General features: G+C 44.5%; 1 protein-coding gene across 3 annotated transcripts in view; it reads left to right on the top strand.

Moving 5' to 3' along the window:
• Positions 1-16,315, top strand: part of TRPC5 (transient receptor potential cation channel subfamily C member 5) — a 101,384-nt gene extending 85,069 nt beyond the window's left edge. For 2 of the 3 annotated variants that reach the window (XM_051790511.1, XM_051790525.1), the window contains 4 exons: positions 5,408-5,614; positions 5,789-5,830; positions 7,457-7,546; positions 8,228-16,315. In XM_051790511.1, the coding sequence (XP_051646471.1) occupies positions 5,408-5,614; positions 5,789-5,830; positions 7,457-7,546; positions 8,228-8,962 (1,074 nt within the window). In that variant the 3' untranslated portion in view covers positions 8,963-16,315. The remainder of the gene's footprint in view (positions 1-5,407; positions 5,615-5,788; positions 5,831-7,456; positions 7,547-8,227) is intronic. The other variant, XM_051790515.1, reaches the window with a different exon arrangement.
• The last annotated feature ends 5,362 nt before the right edge of the window (positions 16,316-21,677 follow it).

The raw sequence follows: 21,677 nt of genomic DNA, 5'->3' as shown, positions 1-21,677 counted from the left end.
ATCCCAGTCTTGTGGGGCTGCCGGTGGCTCTTCCTGAGGCGGGACAGCAGCAGCCCTGCTGCAGAAATCACACCAGCTTCTGCCAGCATTCCCAGCAGAGCTGGAAAGCTTCCCATCCCTCCTTCGAAGGCAGTCAGCCCCAGCCAGCCAGCCTGGTCCTGAGGGCATTGTCACAGCATCTATATCTGCATCTGACAGGCAGCAGCCCACTGACTGCTGTGTACTAAAACACAAGAACAGCACATGCAGCCCTTTGTGTGCCAGCCAGAACAACGCCAGAGATCTCTCAACTTTATCCTTCCAAGTGGGCAGAAGCCCTTGCATGCAGCTGAAGTAGCTGATTCTCTTGTGATTGTTCTGCAGTGGAAAAGGTTGAGGGCCTCAGCATACCTTGCTGCTGAGTGTTACCATCACCTCACCATTAGGTTTCACAGAATCATTGAGTCACAAAATGGTTTGGGATGGAAGGGACCTTAAACATCATCTAGTCCAAGGTAAGGACACCTTCCACTAGCCCAGGTTGCTCCAACCTGCCCTTGGACACTTCCAGGGATGGGGCAGCCACAACTTTTCTGAGCACCCTGTGCCAGGGCCTCCCCACCCTCACAGGGTAGGGCTTCTTCCTAATATCTTATTATCAATATCTTATCTTTCCTGCCCTTCTGAGCTGAGGCTCTGCACCAGCCTGATCTGGAGCAAACCACAGTGTGCCAGAGTTCAGGGAGCTGCCAGAATCCATTTCAGCCTGGCAGCCCAGAGCTAACTGAAATTCAGGGCTATCCCAGTGCTTCCAGGGATGCCAACTCAAGAGTCAAGATACTGGGCTCCCATGTCCCCATTTGCTAGAGCCTTCCCACAGGCCAGCCCCCTGCTTCAGCTCCTGTGTGCTGAGATAAAAGCCACAGTGATTTCCTCCAGCAGCTCCCCAGCCACAAGGGAACTGAGAACTAAAGTGGTGAAGAGGTTGAGGAGCACCGTGGCAGTGGTGAACCACCTCATACAGAGAGCTGACACCATCTGCCATTGCTGGCTCTCAGGCTGTTATTTGGCAAAGATGATCTAACTTGTATTGCCCAACAAGCAGAGGGTGATCGAAATCTTTATAGAAAACATCTCACAAACTGTGAACAACACATTTTCTACACAGAGATGAAGATGGAGATTAATGCCTGAATTATCCTGGGTAATTAGTGTAGCAGGTAATCACTTAAAATCTGGCACATCTGTGAATACCTCACTTTGACTGAATTAGAAGGTGTTTGCAACTGCTACAGTAAGATGGCTTCAGTGATCCCACTGGAAATCTTTGTGGGAGGTTAATCCTCACTTCAAAAGGCAGAGATTTGCAAGAGGATTATGTGTCCAGGATGACACATTCACATTGTTGTAGGAAGCAAGGCCTTTTTTTTCCTCACAGTGAAGCCAAGTGCTGCTTTCTTTGAATTCATGTATTCTTTGAGCTTGAGGGCTCGGCCCTCTTCAGTAGAGTGTTTGAGAGCTGAAATGCTGAACAGTGCTTGAGAGAAAGTCATGACAAGAACAAGGGCAAAAGAGAGGACAATGAAATCCAAACTTGGTGTTAAAAATCCTAGAGCAACAAGGTCACACTTGCAAAGCTACTGGATGCATTTCTTTAGCTTATTATAAATGTTACAGAAAAGATGTCCTCTAAGAACACTTTGAGACAGGTCTGTGAGGATCCTGTCCTTGCTGCTCACATTCAGGCAGCTCCCAAAAATGTGCATCTTGCTTATGGTCCTGCAGTCACTGAGGAGACACCTCAAACCTGGAGCACATCTGGTGGAGCCACATTGACAGCCAGTGCAGTGACTGTTGTACTGGCTCAAGCTCATGAGTGCTTCAGGTTTGAATTAGGTACAGGATGGATGTTGAATCATGGTTCCCTTGCTACTCAGCACACAGAGGAGAGTTGGGGAACTGTAGTTTTGTGTGCAGATTTTACTACTTACTGCACTAAAGAGAGCTCTAACCAAGAAAATGGTGGTTTCCAAGCACACAAAGACATCTCAGTAAAACTGAAGTGTTTCTTTGTTATACATTTCCAACACAAAACTGCTGCCAGGAGCTCTCATCTGATTTGCTCAAGTTCACAAAACATCAAGGTGAATAACTGAGACAGGCTGAGTTTGTAAATCCTGGGGAATTCACATCAACAGAACCAAGAAGGAAAGAAGAGATACTTAGAGCTTCATGCAGAGGGTCTGGTCTGTCTTTTAAGAGAGGTTATAGTGCACTTGTTTACTGAGATAGCACAAGAAGAAATACAGGTGGGGTTGAAGCCAGCATCCATCAACCTCATTATGGACAGATCAACAGGGACTTGTTCAGACCAACCACAAAATGTCCCCAAGGAGAAACTCTGCTAAGTTTCAGAACACTCAGCCCCCAGTAAAGCCCATGTAGTCATATAATCACAAAATGCTTTGGGTTGGAAGGGATCTTAGAGGTCTTCTTGTTCTAACCTGCCATGGCAGGGACATTTTCCACTAGCCCAGGTTGCTCCAAGCTCCGTCCAACCTGGCCTTGGACACTTCCAGGGGTGAAGTGTCCCCTGCAGTTATTTTAAAATGAAAGAATAAAAAGAAAACACCCTGTGCAGAAACACTTTTTAGCCCTTTTTTTCCTTCCTTTCCCAGAAACAAGTTTGCAATCCCCAAGCTTGGGGTTTGCCTTACTCTTCAAACAGTATCCACTACCAAATTACATCTTCACAGGACATTCCCTTTTATAATATGCTGGAGGAAATTGCTGCCCCACCAACCCCACCACTGACACTGGACCTTTGAAGGACCTTTGTAGAAGGGAAGAGTGGATTTATGACCTTCTCCACACTACCTTCTCCCTTCTGAATCCTCAGCAGGACATTCACACCTACTTCTGTATTGCCAAAGAAGTCAAAATATATGTTTCTATCCATCATAACAGTCTTTGCACTCTCCTTGCCCTGAACTCCCTAGCTGTCAGTGCTGCCAGGTGTTTGTAGGTCCTGCTCACTCACTTCAGGGCTGTGTAACTCAACACTGATCCCACACACTTGTTCCCCCCCACAAAATGTTTTTAGATGCTTGAACCAACAACACACCTCTGGTTGGCAGTGTTCCAACATGCAGTCACCACTGGGTTTTTCCTGGTAGTGAGCAGGGGAGGGTTAGGTTTGATATCAGGAAAAATTTCTTCACCAAAATAGTTGCCCAGCCCTGGCAGGAGGTGCTGTCCAGGGCAGTGGTGGAGTCCCCAGCCCTGGGGGGATTTAAAAGGTGTGTGAATGTGTCACTTGAAGACATGAGTTAGTGGTGGGCTTGGCAGTGCTGGGGGCATGGTTGGACTTGATGATGCCAGAGGGCTTTTCCATCCTAATGATTCTGTGACCCTGTATCCAAGTGGAGCACAGGAAGCTGCAGCTCCAGCCCCTTCTCTGAGAGAGATTTGATCTCCCACCTCCCAGGTGCCCCTGAGCTCACCTGGCCTGTGATGCTGGTTGTTCCTGTTCTGAAGACTATTTCAGCTCAAGTTGTCCAGACCAGGAAATGTTCAGGCAGAAGGATGGCCTTTAGGTCTGAGCAGGGAGCAGCCAGCCCTGCTTCTGGAAGAGCCTTTAACTCTGAGCAGTTATTAAGCAGAGTTGTCCTGTGGGCTGGTTGTCCCTGACCCAAATTCTGGGAAGGAGGAACAGCAGCTGCATGGCAGCAGCATGTCCTGCTCTCCCTGAGCTCTGCAGACCTGGTTGCAGCCTGCAGGTAGAGACAAATAAAGAAAACATGAGCAGGAGTTGTTCTTTTTTTTTTTTTTTTTTATGGTGGCAATTATTTCTACTGCTACAAATCGCATTTTTTACTACCCAGAACTTCATTTCCACCAGCATCAACTTCTAACACTTCCCAGTGATGCTGCAGTTTCTCTGTTTATGGGTCTGACTGTGTAAGAGGAAAAAGGGGCATGTCAGGCTGCATCTCTGAGGCTACCTGTGGCCTGCAAACAGCCCTTTTGGTGAGCTGGCATGGCACAGTAGTGTCCTGGGCTGATTCACACTGTCTGCAGAGACAATACACTCCTGGGCCACTGAGACAGTCCTTTTAAATCGAGAGCTGTGCATAATTTGAATGCACTACTAAAATGGAGTTCAGCTGCACCTCACTGTCAAAATGTGAGCATATTTTACCCATGTCAGAGCACTGGAGTGTAGCCAGAAAGCCAGTGTAGTAATTTTTTGGGCATGATGTTCGGCCATATTTTATTAAACTCCCTGTTCTACACTTCACTGCTTGGCTCTGTGAGCTGCAGCCGAGCATCCCTCACTCAATAAGCTGCTTGTTCCATCCTTGTTGAAATCTCCTTGTAAAATTAAAAACCCCACATACATTGTCCTTTTCTCCCACCTTGAGCTGTTACTTAGCCTGAATCATCATGGCTTTGGTTTAATCTCATGTCAGACACTGTTCATGTAAATGCTGAACAGCTGAAATGTCACAACCATCAGCATGAGATCTGCCTTGAATTGCTGCAGCATCTCTCTGAGCCCAGCTGTAGGCACTGCCTCTGCCCTGATGTTCAGGGAATATGCAGTTTGTTCCTGGGCAGAGCAGCCCGTTGGCTCCATGGACTAGATTCAGATAGATGATTTGGGGAGCCCAGTTTTGAAGTCTGTAAGATCAGTGTCTTCTGTATTCCTTTCCTGGGGACTGTATAGACCCTGTGCCTCTCCATGCAGCTGTAAAATGATGCTATGAACAGCTTCCCACCTTCACTTGATTGGGATGAAAAGCACTAGAGCAAGCAAGCTATCACAGTGATAATATAATGTAAAAAACCCACCAACCTAAGAGTAAAATGTCTCCCAGCTTCTGGAAGGATAATGCAGAGGCAAAATATGGCACACATAAAATGTGTCACTTCCTTATAAGAGCAGAATTAATGGATGCTACAAAAAACAAATCAAAAAACATTATGAAAGATCTTTTTTCCAGGAAAGAATATGAGAATTCATTGGATTTAGACATGAGAAACAATGGTTTTTGATAATGAAAGTGCTAGCAAAAAGTAAACTAAGAAATGTGTTTTCGTGCTTCTTGGGGAACTTTCGTATTGGTGAACTTGTATTGTGTGAATAAGCACAACCTCTTAAGGACAAAGATGGGCTTTAGCACTTGAAATTCTCTTTGCTGGATGTTGCTGTCCTCTCATTTCTCAGTGGTTGGTATTTTTACACTCCAGCTACATTTCACAGCAGTTCTTTAAGCACACCCCGAGCAAGGGAGATGGAAGAAGCAATACTGCTTCGCCTGCAGCTGGAGAAATCCTTTATTGCTCACGTCACCTCCTTGGCTGTGGGATTCACTGCAGGAAAACCTGCCTGAAGCTGTTGATGGTCTCTGTCCTTCCCTCCCAGGACCACGCAGACATCGAGTGGAAGTTCGCACGGACGAAGCTCTGGATGAGTTACTTCGACGAAGGTGCCACTCTGCCCCCTCCCTTTAACATTGTCCCCAGTCCTAAGTCAGTCTGGTACCTCTGCAAGTGGATCCACAACCAGCTGTGCCCAGGTGATGACTCTGACAATGAACAGAAGAGGCATGAAAACCTCAAAACATTCACAGTAAGGAGCTCATTTTTACTTCATTTTTTGAGGGTGTTGTGCATGTTCAGGATCATGAGGGCCACTGCTCTGCTGGGGCAGCAGACAGCTGCTGGATCATGACTTGCTAAGAGCCATTAGGAGCTCTAAAGCCTGGAGCAGACAGGTAACACCCCCGTGTCTCTCTCCTTCCAGGAACGACACGCTGACAACCTGATTCAGAATCAACATTACCAGGTAAACTCCTGAGCATGTACAGTTTTTACTCACTGTTTCTTTCTTCCTGCTCATCTTCTAATACTTCAGTTCTTGCTTGCTTCTAGAGTATATTTTGATAAGTGTAGGTCCTCTGAGAGGATTTTGCTTATCACAGATTAAAACATTTCCTCACTGGAGGTAGATGGTTCAGTAAATCTCTCCTTGCCTTTCAGCCCCCTTGAGCAGTGGAAAACTTGCCAGCTATCAGTCTGGCTGCTGAAGCAAAGGTGACATCCCTGTTGCCCTCTCAATTAAAACTGTTTCTGTGCATTTTTACACTCTTGAATTGTTCCTCTCCTGCTCTTTTTTGAAAAGCATCCCTAACTCAAACAGTGGTTGGGATTTTCTTTTGTTTCGGATGGCTCAGAAAGAAGGAATGGTTCCTTTGTTGAATCTTGCTGGTTTTGTTTATTCTCAGCCTGCCTGTCATCAAGGACTCATTAAAGCCAACCTACAAACGGATGAAACTTTATTAAAAACACCAGCTTCAGACCTTGAATTCAGTGGGATGTACTATGCCAGCATGCTGGAAGGGAAAAAAATTCTGCAGAATGTTAGGTGGTACATTAGGCTCTACTGCCAAAAGACATTGGTAATTTGTCTTACCTAAGACATCTCCTACCTTTGGAAGAGTACTTCTATCTGAAGTTGATTGTTAACAAAATTAGTCACCTTTGACAACAGATGCTTTCTGACTTCAGAGCACAGCTTATGGGTAGCAACAGTGGGATTTCTTAAAAACCTCCCAGCAAAAAAAGCATCTTCATGCTTGGTGTCGCTCAGACTGGCTATCCCTGTTTATGGAGTGGGGGAAATGAAGGGCAAGTTTGTCCATGGAACACACACAGAGAGCCTTGGTGTCTGTTGGCTGGCACAGGTAAATGTTCAAGCTCAGTAAAGCCATCAGGGAGGTACCTGAACAGAGCAAAATGGAGCTCATCCAACCAAAGACATGGAGTGTAGCCAACATCCCAGTAACACAGGGGAGTGAGAGCCCGTGGAGAAGTCACTGAGGGTGTGATTCTGTCCTTCCAGTGCCGCCCACTGACACTGCAGCCACCCTGAAGGGAGTTTCTGCCCTGCCTTTAGGGCAAACAGAGGCAGCTGGCAGATGTGCTTTGAGGTGAATGCCCATTGCACCGTGGGGTCCTGGCTGCTTTTCACATCATTTGCTGCCAACATACCCTCCTTGGCTTTCAAATACTTTATAAACATCTTCAAATGCCAAATTTAGCCTGTCAGGATACACAAAATACACACACGAGATTGGTGATTCTAAAAACTTTCAGCAGCTGAGATCAAATGGCTTGAGCACATCAAAGAACAACAAGAATTTTTTCTCAACAATTTTTACATATACAAACCCCAGGACAGAACACCTGCTTAACCTGTAGCCAACAACTGAGCATCCAGGATGGAAGGTGTATCAACCCTTCCCAAGGTTTGCTCTGTTTAAAAGGAAGCATTCTGTTCCTAATGGTGAGTGATTTTGGTTTTAGCCAGCAGAGCCAGGACAGCTGCTGTTTGTAAGAGCTCAGGGAAATACAATAAGAACAGTTTGGGCTGAGCCAGCAGCTGAATCACTTGGATTGTTTCCTATTCCAGGAAGTGATAAGAAATCTTGTGAAAAGGTATGTTGCAGCAATGATAAGGACTTCCAAAACCAACGAAGGCTTAACTGAAGAAAATTTCAAGGTAATTTATTATTCCTCAATAATAATTTATTATATTAATTCAAATAGCCACTTGCAGAGTTTGCACTAAATTGTTAAGATGATTTGTAGTGTGTGGAAATAGAACTATGACTGGAGCTGGGAATATATCTAATAGGTATGTGGGGGATTTTGAGCAGAGAATATTACTGTCTTCTCATATGATCACCTCCCAGATTTTAATATACAATATGTTATATCAAGAAAAGTGTTAGAAAAGGGTAGGAATGAAGTATGTGATTTGTGTCAACATCATGTTCCTAATCCTAATGCAGACAGAGCCAAAGAATGAGTTGGGCTTAATGAAAATCAACACTCATTAACAAAATTCAAGTTGGGCCTATCAGCTAAACAGGATTCCTGCCATATTTCTGCATTTCAGCAGCTTTCTCTCTTCTATAACTGCCTTATTTGACATTTTGGGGGGTCGGGGTGGGCAGAGGAGGTTGATCAATGAGACCAAGTCCCCCCAGCCTTTGGTGACAAAGACCTTGTGAGGTCTCCAATTCCTTGGCTTACCAAGACATTATTGTTTGTGTGTGTGGTGTTCTTGTAAGTGTGATTTGATATCAGCCACTGACACACTGACCAGCTCTCCAAGGGAACGTGGCCATTCATGTCAGATAAAGCTGCTGAGGGTAACCTGTTTCTCCTCATGCCCTAGGAATTAAAACAGGACATCTCAAGTTTTCGCTATGAGGTTCTCGACCTCTTAGGGAATAGAAAGCCCCAGAGGAGGAGTTATTCAACCAGCAGCACAGAGGTGTCCCAGAAGGATGAAACAAATGAGGACGGTGCTGGAGAAAAATCCAGAGCCAAGAGCGTGTCCTTCAATGTAGCCAACAAAAAAAAGGACTTCAACGTATCTGCTCTGATTAAAACCATGTCTGGGATCGACATTGTGGAAGAGAAGCCAAAAAGCAATGGGATCAGTAAGCGCTCCTTTGTCCGAAACGGAAACAGAGTTCAGAGACTCTCCAGCTCCAAGAAGGAATCCTTCAAGAGACTGGGCCTGCTCTTCTCCAAGATGAACGGACACGTACCTGAACCCAGTTCAGAACCCATGTACACTATTTCAGATGGGATTATTCAGCCACACTACATGTGGAAAGACATTAAATATTCTCAGATTGACCGAGAGAGGGAAGAGAATTGTTCCAGAAGTGAAATTAACCTCAATGAGGTGGCCTACAGTGGGAACACAAGACTTACAGGACAGAGCAAGGAATGTCCTGTGGTTTGTGCCAGCTCCCTTCACTGTGCTTCCAGTATTTGTTCCTCTAATTCCAAACTTATAGACTCGTCAGAGGACGTGTTTGATTCCTGGGGAGAGGCCTGTGACTTGTTCATAAACCAGTGGAAAGATGGACAGGAGGATCACGTTACCACTCGGCTCTAAGTAAAACTATCTTAACACTCACTGGAAAACCTACCCAAGAATTGGTAATTGTTTGCTCTCATCTGATTCAGCATTACTGTTCCCTTTCTGTCCACAGGTGAAAAAAAGTGTAAACACACTTATGTTAGCCTATTTTATAACCATCTGCACATTTTTTAATTTATTTTTTTACACTCGCCAATACTAAACTAAAGGTTTCACCATTTATAAGGTCACTATAAACCACAGGAATCCCTTCAGATGTAGTCTTAGTCTTCAAACCCCACAGACTTCAGATGCACTGGTGGCTGAGGAAAGGATTTCTCCAGTGGTCCCACCATCGTTCCACCACAGGTGGGTTTCCCTGCTGTCCAACACCGCTGGCTCTGCGTCCTGCTCAGTTTTCCTCATCAACACGACCAGCTGGTGAGCAGGAGGATGAGAACCACATTTCAAATCTTTTTAAAAAGGGTTTCAACTTATAGCCAGTCCTTTGTTTCCTTTAAGCAATATGACTTCTGGTTCTTTTGGCTGTGTGTGTTTTTTCAGGTCATTACATTAATATTGTAAATTGTTATTGAATACGAGACCCCTTTGATCATCCAGCTGGAACATGTTATTATTTGCTTATTTGCCTAATTTGCCTTTTAGGGAGCAGAAAGACCTTCCAGTTAGGCTGACAGTGGGAACCAGCACCTGGCTTTGCTCCCAACTTCTGTGTAGATGAACTGACCCCAAACCAGCCGTAGCTGCTTGAAATACAAACCTGTGTGTAGTTTGGCTGAACCAAACCCCAGCTCTAAGCCTTGCCCTTGTTTTGCAGTTCCTAATCTTATTTCCACCACTGCATTCACTTTTTGCTGTATCTCTGATGGATGCCAGGCTTCAGGGAGAAAACCATCCTCCCTGTGTATGGCAAGTGCTAAGAGGGATCATCTTCCCTGGGCCCCTGAGCTGCATTTCTGAAAAGCAGCCTAAGTAGTAGAGGCTCAAACTGCATCAGCAGTGTGGAATGGCTCTGCAGCTCCTCTTCTGAGGTGCAGCAAAAAGGAGTGTGGCAGTAGGCAGTATCTTTTATCTCTCCAGTTGTGGCAGTGGTAGTGTCTGTGGCTTACCACTGTCACTACTTTAGTTCCAAGGAGCATCAGAGCGGGGAGAAGACAACCTCATCAAGGGCAAAATGGTTGAATTCTTAACAGTGATTTTTAGTGGTTTTATTTTTTTTAATTTTATTTTTAACAATGTGATACTTGAACTTTCTTCTGCAGTGTTGCTAAGAAACACTTACCACCACTTCAGAGCTGTTATTAGTCAGCTGCTTTCTTGGAGGAACCAAGTCCTGAGGAGGAGCTCAGGAATGGCTTTGTTCCTGCCCTGGTGCAGGGCTGTGTTCCCAGGAGAGCTTTTGTGAGCTGCAGCATTTCCCAAGGGCGGCTGCCAAAAATCACCTCATCTGTGAACTGAGCTGTGAGTTGCCTTTGGAAAAGCATAATGCTGGAAAATCTACTCCTGCCCTTGCAGTGGGTCAGATTTTACCAGCAAGGGGCACTAGCAGCTCTTGTGGCAGCACAGAGGGTCGGGAGGAGAGGGGTAAGGGTTGCTGGGACACCTGCCCAGGTTTTAAACCTGGCTCCCTTCTTTTGTGAAGGAAAACCACCTTGTTGGGTTTTTCCTTTGGGCACCTGTGCAGCTTCATGTAACGGGCCCTAGGGAGCACAGAAATCAAGCAGGAATGTGAATGATGCAGCCAGTTCCTGAAGCAGAGCTGCAGGTGCCAACACACTGGACTCATGGAAGTTTCCAATACAGACCTCAAAATACTATACAGCCCTGGTGTCAAGAAAAATCAGCAACTAGGAGCAGAGACTCAAAAATGTTTCTGTATTCCTAGAGCTAAATGACCCCAGTCTTGTTAACAGCAGGCAGTGTAAAACCCAAAATATTTAAGCCTCTAGATGTGTTAGCTAAAGGCAGAGTGAAAGGCATTTTGTATCAACAGATTTCAGGCTTTCATGCTAATTGCAGGGTTAGAGTTGTCTTTGAAAACTGCATCTCCTCTTCCTTCATGGAAGGCTGAGCAAAGTGACATTTGTGCTACACAAGGAGACTTGCAAAATTCAAGGGTCAGGAACAGCTTGGTGATCATTCTGTGAGGAAATCCAGCACTCCTGTCTCTTAGAAGCAAATCCATCAATGCAGGAAAGCTGCAGTGAGAACCCACCAAAACTAATATAGCAGCTCACACTTAAAGCCCCACAGTTCAATAAACCAAACCGAGCACATTTCTGTAAAGATGAACATCAGCAGGAGCTGCTGCAGGGGCAGGAAGGAAAGGGTTTGAATCCTTTGATGCCTCATCTAACCACCCTGCAGATCTGTGAAGTCTACCTGACATGGGGCCAGCAAAAATTTTTGGTATTTCCTGTGTAAGGAGTAAGAATGAAAACAATTCAAGTACAGTTATGCAGATTACACCAAATGGGCTTGAGGCTGTGCCAGAAACAGAGTTTGTGTCCTTGGACAGTGGAAAGTCTTAAGAACAAGCACACTGCTACTGGTGATGATGATATTGTGTCATTTAAACACAGCACTGCATCAACAGGTACAGGCAACAAAACGAAACGTAATTAACTCTGCAGTGCTGCCCCCAAAAATGTAAAAATCCCTTCCATGCAAAGTGTGTGAGTCACGTTCTCCTGCTGTGGCCTGAAAGGGCAGGTGTCAGGAGGGATAAAACTGTCTGCAAAACCCCTTGGAATGCTGTGCTAAAGGGGGAAGGTGCATCACATGGCTGCTCAGCTGGGGCTCCCCCAGGGTTTGTTTCATGACTCAGATCCTTCCTTGCTCCCAGCTATGAGGGAGTCTGAGCTGACTTTAATTTAACACAGATATTTGATTTGGCTGTGATTAATGCATGTGTCCAGGAGTTTGCAAACTGTCAGATTGATCCCCCAAAAGGCAAAATTCTCTGTGATTGCATCTTTGCATCCCCAGTGGTAGCAATAGACTTCATAGCAGCTGATGAATTATTATTTTGCTAAAACAGGAGCTTCAGGGGAAGGAAATTGAAGTATCTTCTGCAAAACACATTTGATTGAAAAAACCAACCCCGCTTTTGGTTAATTCACTTGCAGTTACAGTATTTGAGATTTCACCAGCATTCTTCCATTTTCAATTGCTCAAAAAGAAAACACGTTTTAGTGCAAGTTATTCTCAGTGAACAACCACTGTGCTGTCCCTGCAAGAAGCAGGGTGGGAGCCAATGGGACATCGAGTTTCTCCTGTGAGGAGTTAAACTTTTTCTTGGCTTGGGTTCAAGACACACAGCTGAGCTCCAACTGGTACACACCTGGCCTTTATTCTCTGGGCTTCAAGACTAATCCATAAATATATGCAAAGAATTTGGAATTAGGAATAATAGAGATCTCAACCACTTGCCCTTCCTCAGGTTTCTTGCTCTTGAAGTTGCATTTTTTTTCACCTCCCAGCCCAGTGTCATTTTCACTGGCTTTTTAAAGCAGCACACCTGCAAAAGGTCATGGAATCATGGAGCTGTTTGGGTTGGAAGGGACCTTAAAGTTCTTCTTGTTCCAACTCCCCTGCCATGGGCATGGACACCTTCCACTAGACCAGGTTGCTCTGAGCCCCATCCAACCTGGCCTTGAACATTTCCAGGGATGGGGATCATCAGCAATTAAAAAGTTAACAAATACCATCCAGGGTTGAGAATACCAAGTAGAATTGTGAGATGTTTGTACTCAGGTGAGAGATCATATAAATTGCTTCAGGAACAAGACGTTAACCGGCACATCTGTGCAGATTATTTGGGTGACTGCACTGGGACATCCCTCCCTCACTGGTAGGTCTGTAAATACTCTGTACCTGTACCTGTGACCCTGCAGAGGAAGCAGGGGCAGTGGGCAGAGCCAGGGGGAGCAGGGGGAGCTGAGCTCTGCTCCCTGCTCTGCCACCCACTCACCCGTGACCTTGGGCAAGTCACTCGGCCTCTCCAACGCCTCAGATTCCCCATCTGTAAAATAGGGATAATAACACTTACCTACCTCGCAGGGGGGGTTAGTTCATTATTTATAAGCACCTTCAGATCTTCAAATTAAAGGCGCTATATACAGCAAGTAGTTAAGATTCGTAGTGGTAGTTATGTACTTTTATTTTCTTACAGCTAATTCAGGTTAGGATTTAACTGTCTGTCTGTTAAGATAGTTTTCCATGTAGGGAACTAGCATGGTTTCCCACAAAGGGACTTTAGGGGACTTCTTCAGTAGACAGAGAGCAGGAACAGCATACCCTGGAAGCCTAAATTCTGACACCCTTGCTTTTGTTATTTATGTCTCACCCTTAATGTCACCTTCCTGTATTTGTGTTTCATCCTTTTTCCAACAGTCCATGTAACATGATTTTTAGCAGAAACAGCCACTGTAAATATTAAAAATATTTAAATAAATATAATAATGTACAAATATAAACATAAACCCTTACCTTCTAAGGAGGTTAAAACTGGTTGGTGCAACAGACTTCTAAGCATGGGGAGGTTCCACAGGCCCAGCACTGATGCACGTGCACACCAGGATACTGGAACAGGGCTATAGGAAAATTTCACCACATCACCATCTCCATAGTAGTCACTTTTCAACCTATCACTGGCAAGGGCAGCAAGTACATGGGTGTGACTGGTGTCACTGGAGCAGGAGGGCTCTGCTGCATGTTCTGCCCCAAGAGAGGGTAAAGGCAGCTCCTGGACCCCAACCTCAGGCAGCAGAGTGTGGCCAACACAGGGCTGCTGGAGGAACCATCCTGGACAGCAGGAGAATGTCTCCTGCATCCCTACAAAGGGCCCTTCCCCCCAGATTTCTCTGTACAATTTATTTTCTTCAGTGCTTACTCAGGATAAAGGTGTGAGGTTTGAGCAGCAGGAGCTCCAAGATTTGGCTGGCAGAGTAAGGGCACTATGAGCATTCTAAGCTCCATTCCAGGAATAAGAGGAGTTGCAGGTAATGTGCACTGGCTATCTGGACATTACTAATGGTGTAAGATATCTTACAAAGCAAAGATATCTGGACAGTTACTAATGGCATAAGCAAGGATCTGACTGCTGGGTTTTCAGGCACCTGCTGCTCTTACACCACTGAGTGTATGTTCTGCTTCCCTGGGGACTTCTCACCCTTGCTTTGGTATTGCTGCTTTTCTTTCCAAAAGGCCAAAATCCCAAAGAATAGCATATTTCAGTTAATCAGGAAGAGGTTCAGTTTTGGTTTAACTCCTGGTTGAGTTGTCCTCAACAAGTTAACTCGTCCTGTCCCTCAGACATGTCTGTGAGAAAGCTCTGCACAGGCTCAAAGGCTGATCTCCAAAGAAACAGGAACCTCCTCCCACCTCTGTTGCAATTCCACACACAGAATGGCTAAAAATAAGCAAAAACATCTGACCCACCAGGGATGCCTAGAATTAATGAAAGTTGTTACTTAACTAAGAACTCCCTGGAGTTGGTTTTGGGGTGGATGGACTGCAAGGACCTCTCCTTCCCAAGAGGGACCCTCTGGGCCCTCCAGCACTGCATCCCCAGCTGAGGCAGGTGAGATGGCTGGTCACACCTTCCCAGGTGTGCTGGAAGCATCAGACACTAATTCATGTAATGGTAAAATTAATTGGAATCAGTGAGACTACAGTGGATAATAAATCCACTCACTGGAGAAGCATCTAAAACAAACTGTTCCCAGTTTGCAGTGAATGTGTAACTTGAAAGAGCTATGAAGTCCCTCCCTTACTGGATTTTTCTGGAGGAGGTGGGGACCACGCTGGGCTAGCCACATCAGCATATCTCCTAAATATCTGTAATTTGATTAAATTTCATTTTCACACTCTTTCCCCATTTCAGGCCATTTTTACGAACTAGTAATTTCTGTACTATTCACATAACTGCCTCCACCCAGACCAACTACTTTTTGTTTGATCCTTATCTTCCAAACGTTTGATAGTATTTTGTGCTTCATGGAAATACTTTTACCTGCTCTTTTTTTTTTTTTTTAAGGTGTGCAAAGCAAAACCAACCCCCAGCCATAACAGCAATAGAACCTCCTAACAGGGCTCAAACCACTTGCAATTTTAACAGAGCCAGACTGATCCTGCAGTTCCTTCCTCGCAAACAGAATCACAGGATGGGTTGGGTTGGAAGGGACCTCTGGGGATCATCCAGTCCAACCCTCCTGCCAAGGCAGGGCCATCTGACAGACCCTTCTCAATCAATGCCCACCAACTACAGGTGCCAGTGCAGCCCCTTCCCCCTGCCTACCATGTCCTCTGCCAGCATGGCTTGTTTTAGTTATTTGGGGGATTTTTTAATTTTCCTCTCCCATTTAAAGCACTTCCATCTCAGCAGTAACTCCTAAGCCAGAAGAGATGCTGTGCTTAGGACTGAGATGTGAGCTGTCAAGGAGCTGGCCTTTCAGCACGTTAGCCAACAGAACACTGTGATACCTCCAGCCAACAGAGCGAGATGCCTTTGGACTATAAAGAGTTGTTTTGCAGCAAGGGGGCACTTTTTGGTCTAGCTAATTTTTTGGGTATTGTACAGTTATTTAAAAAAACTACTGGCTGTGTTAATGAGGTGGGTCTGGGAACTTGAGGGCTAAGGATCTTTGAGAAGCAAAAGGCAGCAGCAGATGCTTGAGTACTCTGTTTTCTATCTGGTGAGCCCTAGAGACCGGGCTGACTCTAAAAACAGTTTTTTAAGAAATCAAATTTTAATATCAAATATTCATTTCAAGAAAAGCTACCACAGAAACGGCTTCACAGCGGAGCATATTTTAAAATGCCATTTTACTTCACTGGATAAAAAAGGTGAGGTTTTTTTTTTTTCCTCCTCTCCTTCTTCTTTAGTTTTGGTCAAAAACTAAAGTGTTTTCCAGGCAAAAGAGCTATTAGATGTAAGAATCTGTGTATGTAAAGACAGAGTGGCAACCTCAGCATTTGCCAGTTAAGTGGTAATAGCCACCTCTGGAGAAAAGGGCAAGAGCAAAAAGCAAAAACAAATGCTTAGTTTTATGTACTTTTCTACTTGCATCTCTTCCATCTGTAGTGCAGAATCCATGTCATACCCTCGTATAACCTGTACAAAATGAAACAATGTACATAATAGATAAAATTATTTATTTTATGTGTATTTTTAGCTTAACTGTAAACTGGAAAAAAAAAAAAGGCATTTAATTTTTTCCCAAAAATGTAAGCCTATTGAAAATCAAGGTGTTTCTACCTTTTCAAGATGTAACATTTCCAGCTGCCTATTGATAATAAACATTTATGAACAGCAAGAGATCTGACATTTTATAGTTTTTTAAAAATGTGTGCAGCGCAGACTTCTCAAGGGCTCTCAGTGGGCAGAGGAGCACTTAAGGGCTCTCTATAAAGACTTTATTGGTATTTTCATTAAAAAAGGCATGACACAGTCCTGCTTACCTCCTGTGAAGTTGGTCACCCAAATTTGAGCAAGTGCTTATGGGCAAGAACTAGACAACACCTAGCTGGGGAAAAAACCCCAAACAAACCCAAAATATTAATTATATCCTGGCTACAACAGAAAAGAGCAAACCACTACAAGTGTTGGTAAATAAAGTGCACTGCCTGAATGCAATTACTCCTGTACAAAGAAGTCTAAGTAAGTGTAATTTCATTTTAATTTCCTCCCCGAAGATATCCTTAGACCAGCACAACTACATGGGCCACACTGGAATATACAGCAATATAGCTAATAGCATAAGAGAGTCATTAAGCAACAACTTCTAACTGTATTAACATAATTTGCTTATGGAAAGCTGTCCTCCAAGCAAATCTCATTGAAGCACTGGAGATACATTTCAAAAGGTTTCCATCAACCACCAGAGTCTTTTGGTCAAGCCTCCAGTGAAACAAGAGGTTCCTCATGTTAAACAATGGCAATATCCCTTTCCTTGGAACGCAGAAGATTCCTGCCCAAGGGAGACAATGCTAACACACAGAGAAATGTTGACACACTGTCCATGGCAAGAGCTGCAGCAGAACCCAGCACCACAGTGATGTATGGCTACAGAATTTTAAACACCCACACAAAGACTAAAGGCTGCTACCCCTTTTTTTTTTTTAACAGACAGGGACTTTCTGAAGTTAGGTGGGTACGTTCCCACTCGCATCAGAAAGCCAAGAAGTTCAAAGTTAAGGCACTGTGAATTCACAATTGTGCTTCCTACAGCAGAAGCAGGGACTGAACTTCACATGACAATGACTTCCCCCTGCTCTGTGTCCCTGCAGAGCAGACAGATGTTCTGCAGCAGAAAACACCAGAGCTGACCCGGGATGTGGGAGACAGGGGGACTGAGCACTGGAACAGATTGCCCAGAGAGGCTGTGGAGTCTCTCACTGGAGATATTCCAGAACCCTCTGGATGCAATCCTGTGCAATGGGCTCTAGGGTGACCCTGCCTGAGCAGGGAGGTGGGACCAGATAACCCACTGTGGTCCCTTCCATCCTGACCCATTCTATGAAGAAGCTTTGCAGTGTATTTCATCTCCTCTTACTTGCACTTCCTGAGAAGTTACACAAATCACACATTCACATAACGATCACAAACATCAAAATAAACATTTCTTTTGCTTTCAGCTACAACAAATATTAACAAAGTACTGGTTTTAAAAGAATCAAACCCCACAGGTTTACGTTTGATTGGAAAATGCAAATAGGGAGGGTAGGGAACAGGAAAAATACATAAAGGAGAGGGTAGAGGGAGTTAGATGGTCCATTAATTTCATCATTAGAGGATATTCCACTTTCTCTTAGAAGACCCTTTTTTTCTCTAGCACAACCAAGTCAAGCAGCTATCACAGCCACACTTATCTGGGGTAAACCCCAGCACCACAAAGCTAGTGGCAAAATGTTCACCTGCCCCAGGGAGGGCAAGATTTACCATCTGTAATAGAAGTATTGCCATAAACTGAGCCTAACACATCAAACCACCCTGTCACACCTCAGGCATCTGTTCCTTGGGCAGCAGATCACCCCACTTGCAGAGAGGAGCAGGCTGCAATCAGTGCCTGGTACAAGCTCTGAGCCTGTGGCTCGTACTGGCTGAGCCATTCCCTGTGTGCTGCAACTCACACTCAGCTGCCCAGGAAACCTGGTGAGCAGCAGTGACTTGATCTTGAGTAGCAGCTCCTGGATACAGGCCTGCCCTCCAAAAATTAATCTCTGATCTTACTTCAAAGCTATAAAGTCCTGGTTCAACAGCTTTATTTTCCTCATGAAAAAAGCAGCTACTCGGAAGTCTGGCTCTGGATTTGTATGTTGAATATCTTCCATACATAATGTAGCCTTTGATGGTGTAATTTTATAAAATAAAAAGGTAGCCAGCAGCACTGCAGAGAGAAATGGAAGCTGGGATTGTAAAAAAGCCCAACTGAGCTAGAAAAACAACTTGCTGTCGAAATTGGTTTGGTTATGTGAGCAAGGGGAAAACAGCACACGAGCTCTAGCGAGCGATAACCCGGTGGGCAAATGCTGCTGGCAGGCAGAGTCAGCGTGGTCTGTCTCTACAGTATTTATAATCATTATCTTCAATAACAGATGGATTTTGCAATTCAAAAGACATCAGAAAGGCTGCCCAACAGCAGTGGTGCAGTGGCTGTTAAGGCAGGACTGGTGCTGCTCTGGCTGCAGAGTGCAGGGCAGGAGCAGTGGGGCACACACAGGCGGGCAGCACTCACAGCCTGACTGCAAGGGGCACAGGTTGGGCATGGCCTTTGGTGCAAGATCAGCACCTCTGCCAAAATATCAGGTTTTTACCTAACTGTGTGGTGAGTGGTGTTCAGACAACACTGGCACTCTGCTGTCTGGCGGCACAGAGGCGAATGCAGTCCCACTGCAGTCTGCTCCTTCTGAGGGCAGCAAGACTTGCAGCACTTCAGAGATACTGAAATACTTAAAACCACAAGAAACTCACATCCCAAAGCATAAGTACTGCTTTTCTCATCCTGCAGATTCAGAAGAATCCCAGAATCACTGAAGTTGGAAAAACCTCCAAGACCAGAGTCCCCCCTGTGCCCGATGCCCACCTTGTCCCCCAGCCCAGAGCACTGAGTGCCAGGGCCAGTCCTTCCTTGGACACCTCCAGGGATGGGGACTCCAAACCTCCCTGGGCAGCCCCTGCCAATGTTTAACAACCCCTTCTGTGAAGAAACTCCTCCTGATGTCCAACCTGAGCCTTCCCTGGCCCAGCTCAAGGCCATGTTCCTCATCCCGTTGCTAAGGAAAAGGCTTGGATCTAAGGCTGGTTTTAACAGCCACGAAACCAGAAGTGCTCACATCTAAGGACAGCAGTCCATGGCACTGCCAGTTCATGAAGCCTTACTGCACAGCCTTCAGGTGTTAATTTAATTTGAGCCCCTGCCTTTCATCTATAAAAACCCTCAGTGAAATAAAGGAGGTGGCAAGTATGACTAATGCAAATTTAGCTGCATGATTCTTCTGTCTCCCTTTTCAAGGCTGAAAAGCCATCTACAAAAAATAAAGAAAAAGGAAAAAAAAAAAAAAACAAAAAAAACCAAACAACAAAACACTTTCCAGGATCAAATCCTTGCTTTAAACATTTATTATTAAGCAACATGCTTCAAGAATCCCAATAAAGAACGAAAACAAAAATATAAAAACATTGATGTGAAAGAAAAAGATTGTTCCAAGTAGAAATCAATACTCATGGATTTTTTCATCCTTCTAATTAAAGGTAAAATATGGTTATGGCTTTAAATTATATCCCAGTACTCTGATTCACAGCAATTCTGCTGGGCATGAAAAACCCAGAACATTGGTCTGGTACCAAACTGTAACAGCAACTATCAAATGTATGCCAAACTAAACAGGTTTGGAAGATGACCAGGCTGACACTGGATTCCACACACACACACACAAAAAAAAAAAAGACCCTGATACTGCATCTTGGGACCCACAGACAAACACCACCACCCCCCCAAAATAAATCACCTCTCAAAGCAACCCCCCGAACTTGGTGTCATTTTGATGTGAATTATCTTACAGACTCTGAAAGGGCTGATGAGCCACTGGAACACTCAACCCTAAAACTAGGAGTACTGTTAGTAGAGGGATGCTGCAGCCAGAGCTGGCAAGCTCTAGCTGAAGAAATGACTGAAGTACCAAGCAGGTGAGCTGTGTTTTAGGTAGAACTGGAGCTTTTTTGGGAGCTGTTTCAGTTAAGTGATGCAGAGCTACTGTATTGCAACCCAACTCTGGAAAACAGTATTGAAATAAAACACTCAGGCATTCACCTTGATTTCTGTACCATTCTAAGCTCTTTTGTGGTTAATAAAGAGGTGGCATTTCCTGATTCAGGGAGAGCAGTCATCAACCAGCTCCAGGACACACTGCTAACTGTTCCCCACAGCCCACACTTGGTAGTTAAAAAAGCTGATTTTAAGGTTTAACAGCCTTAACATATATCAAGTCAGAGACAACACTGTATATCAAATCCATAAATAAGACATATCAATTGACATCCATAACAATTACATTAATGTGGCCAACAAGGCCATGATAGCCCTGGCTAATGCTGAATAATCCAGGTCTTAGATGGGTAAGCAAAACCATACCAAAATCAGGACTCTGTACCCAAATTATCAGTCAGTTTTCCTACTTAAAAAAAAAAGACATAAACTAGTACCAGAAGATAAAACCACCAGTACTTTAATGTGATAACCATTTGTGTAGAAAAAAGCAAGGCTGTCTCAGTGACAGTGGAAGAAAGGAGGCATTATTCATAGCTAAAGCCTGAAAGTGGAAGATATTCCCTTCAGTGCTTGACAGCAATTGTTTGAGATATGACAGATGGCACACCTGTGACTGAGGTGGAAACACACTTCATGACTCCAGCATGGACACTGTGCTTAAGTCTGTGCTGCTTTAAAGTTCATAAAATGCATACTGTGATATCTTCTCAAAAAATGTCCATGCAAGTCAAGTGCTCCTCTAGAGGCAGAAATACAAAGGCCACCAATTACTCTAGAAATAATTTTGTGTGCATGTTTTGCTTTCAAAATAGCAGCTCATACTCAAATTAGCTATTCAAGGGTAATTTTCATCATGCTTTGGGCTTTTTACCTGGCTGCTCCATCTTGAAAAGCCATCATTAAATTACCAAGTTAAATATACAGCAATTAGAAATCAGAGGAGACAAACCAAAAGCTGAGCTTGCAACCCTCCCACTAAAGGGTTACATTATCTTAGGGAAGGGCAGGGAGGAGGGGAAAGTCTCAGGAGTTATATGGAAACAGTGTCAACTCCAAAAGTGCTTCATGAATTCAAGACAAAACTGTAAGGAAGTCACTTTTCCCCCTGTTTTTTACTTAAAAGGGATACTGAAGGAAATATAATTCTTTCCCCTCCTAGTTCTGCAGTTAATCCCCCTTTCACCACCACTTAGCTATGCACAAGGGAAAATTTATTTTAAAAAGTCAGGATGGGCCCAGACAGTTGATTTAAGTTTCGTGAAATGGCAACTGTGCCACTGTCTGAAGCTCCTGACTTCATCTCCTTATCCAGGGCAGGCTGTGTTTGGATTTGGAAGACTCAAATCCCCTACAAGATCTGGCAGCCATAGCTTTCAGAATCAGGCTCAGAGACTGAAATGCTGAGCTCATGTGCAAGTCAAGGTTGTTCTTCAGGGCTTCTGGCACTGAGCCAACAC

Source organism: Manacus candei, unplaced genomic scaffold, assembly GCF_025592945.1.
Source record: "Manacus candei isolate 608988 ecotype Guabito, Panama unplaced genomic scaffold, ASM2559294v1 h1tg000003l, whole genome shotgun sequence".
NCBI lineage: Eukaryota > Metazoa > Chordata > Aves > Passeriformes > Pipridae > Manacus > Manacus candei.
Note: the sequence above shows the minus strand (reverse complement) of the source record. Positions and strands in the feature narration are given on the sequence as shown.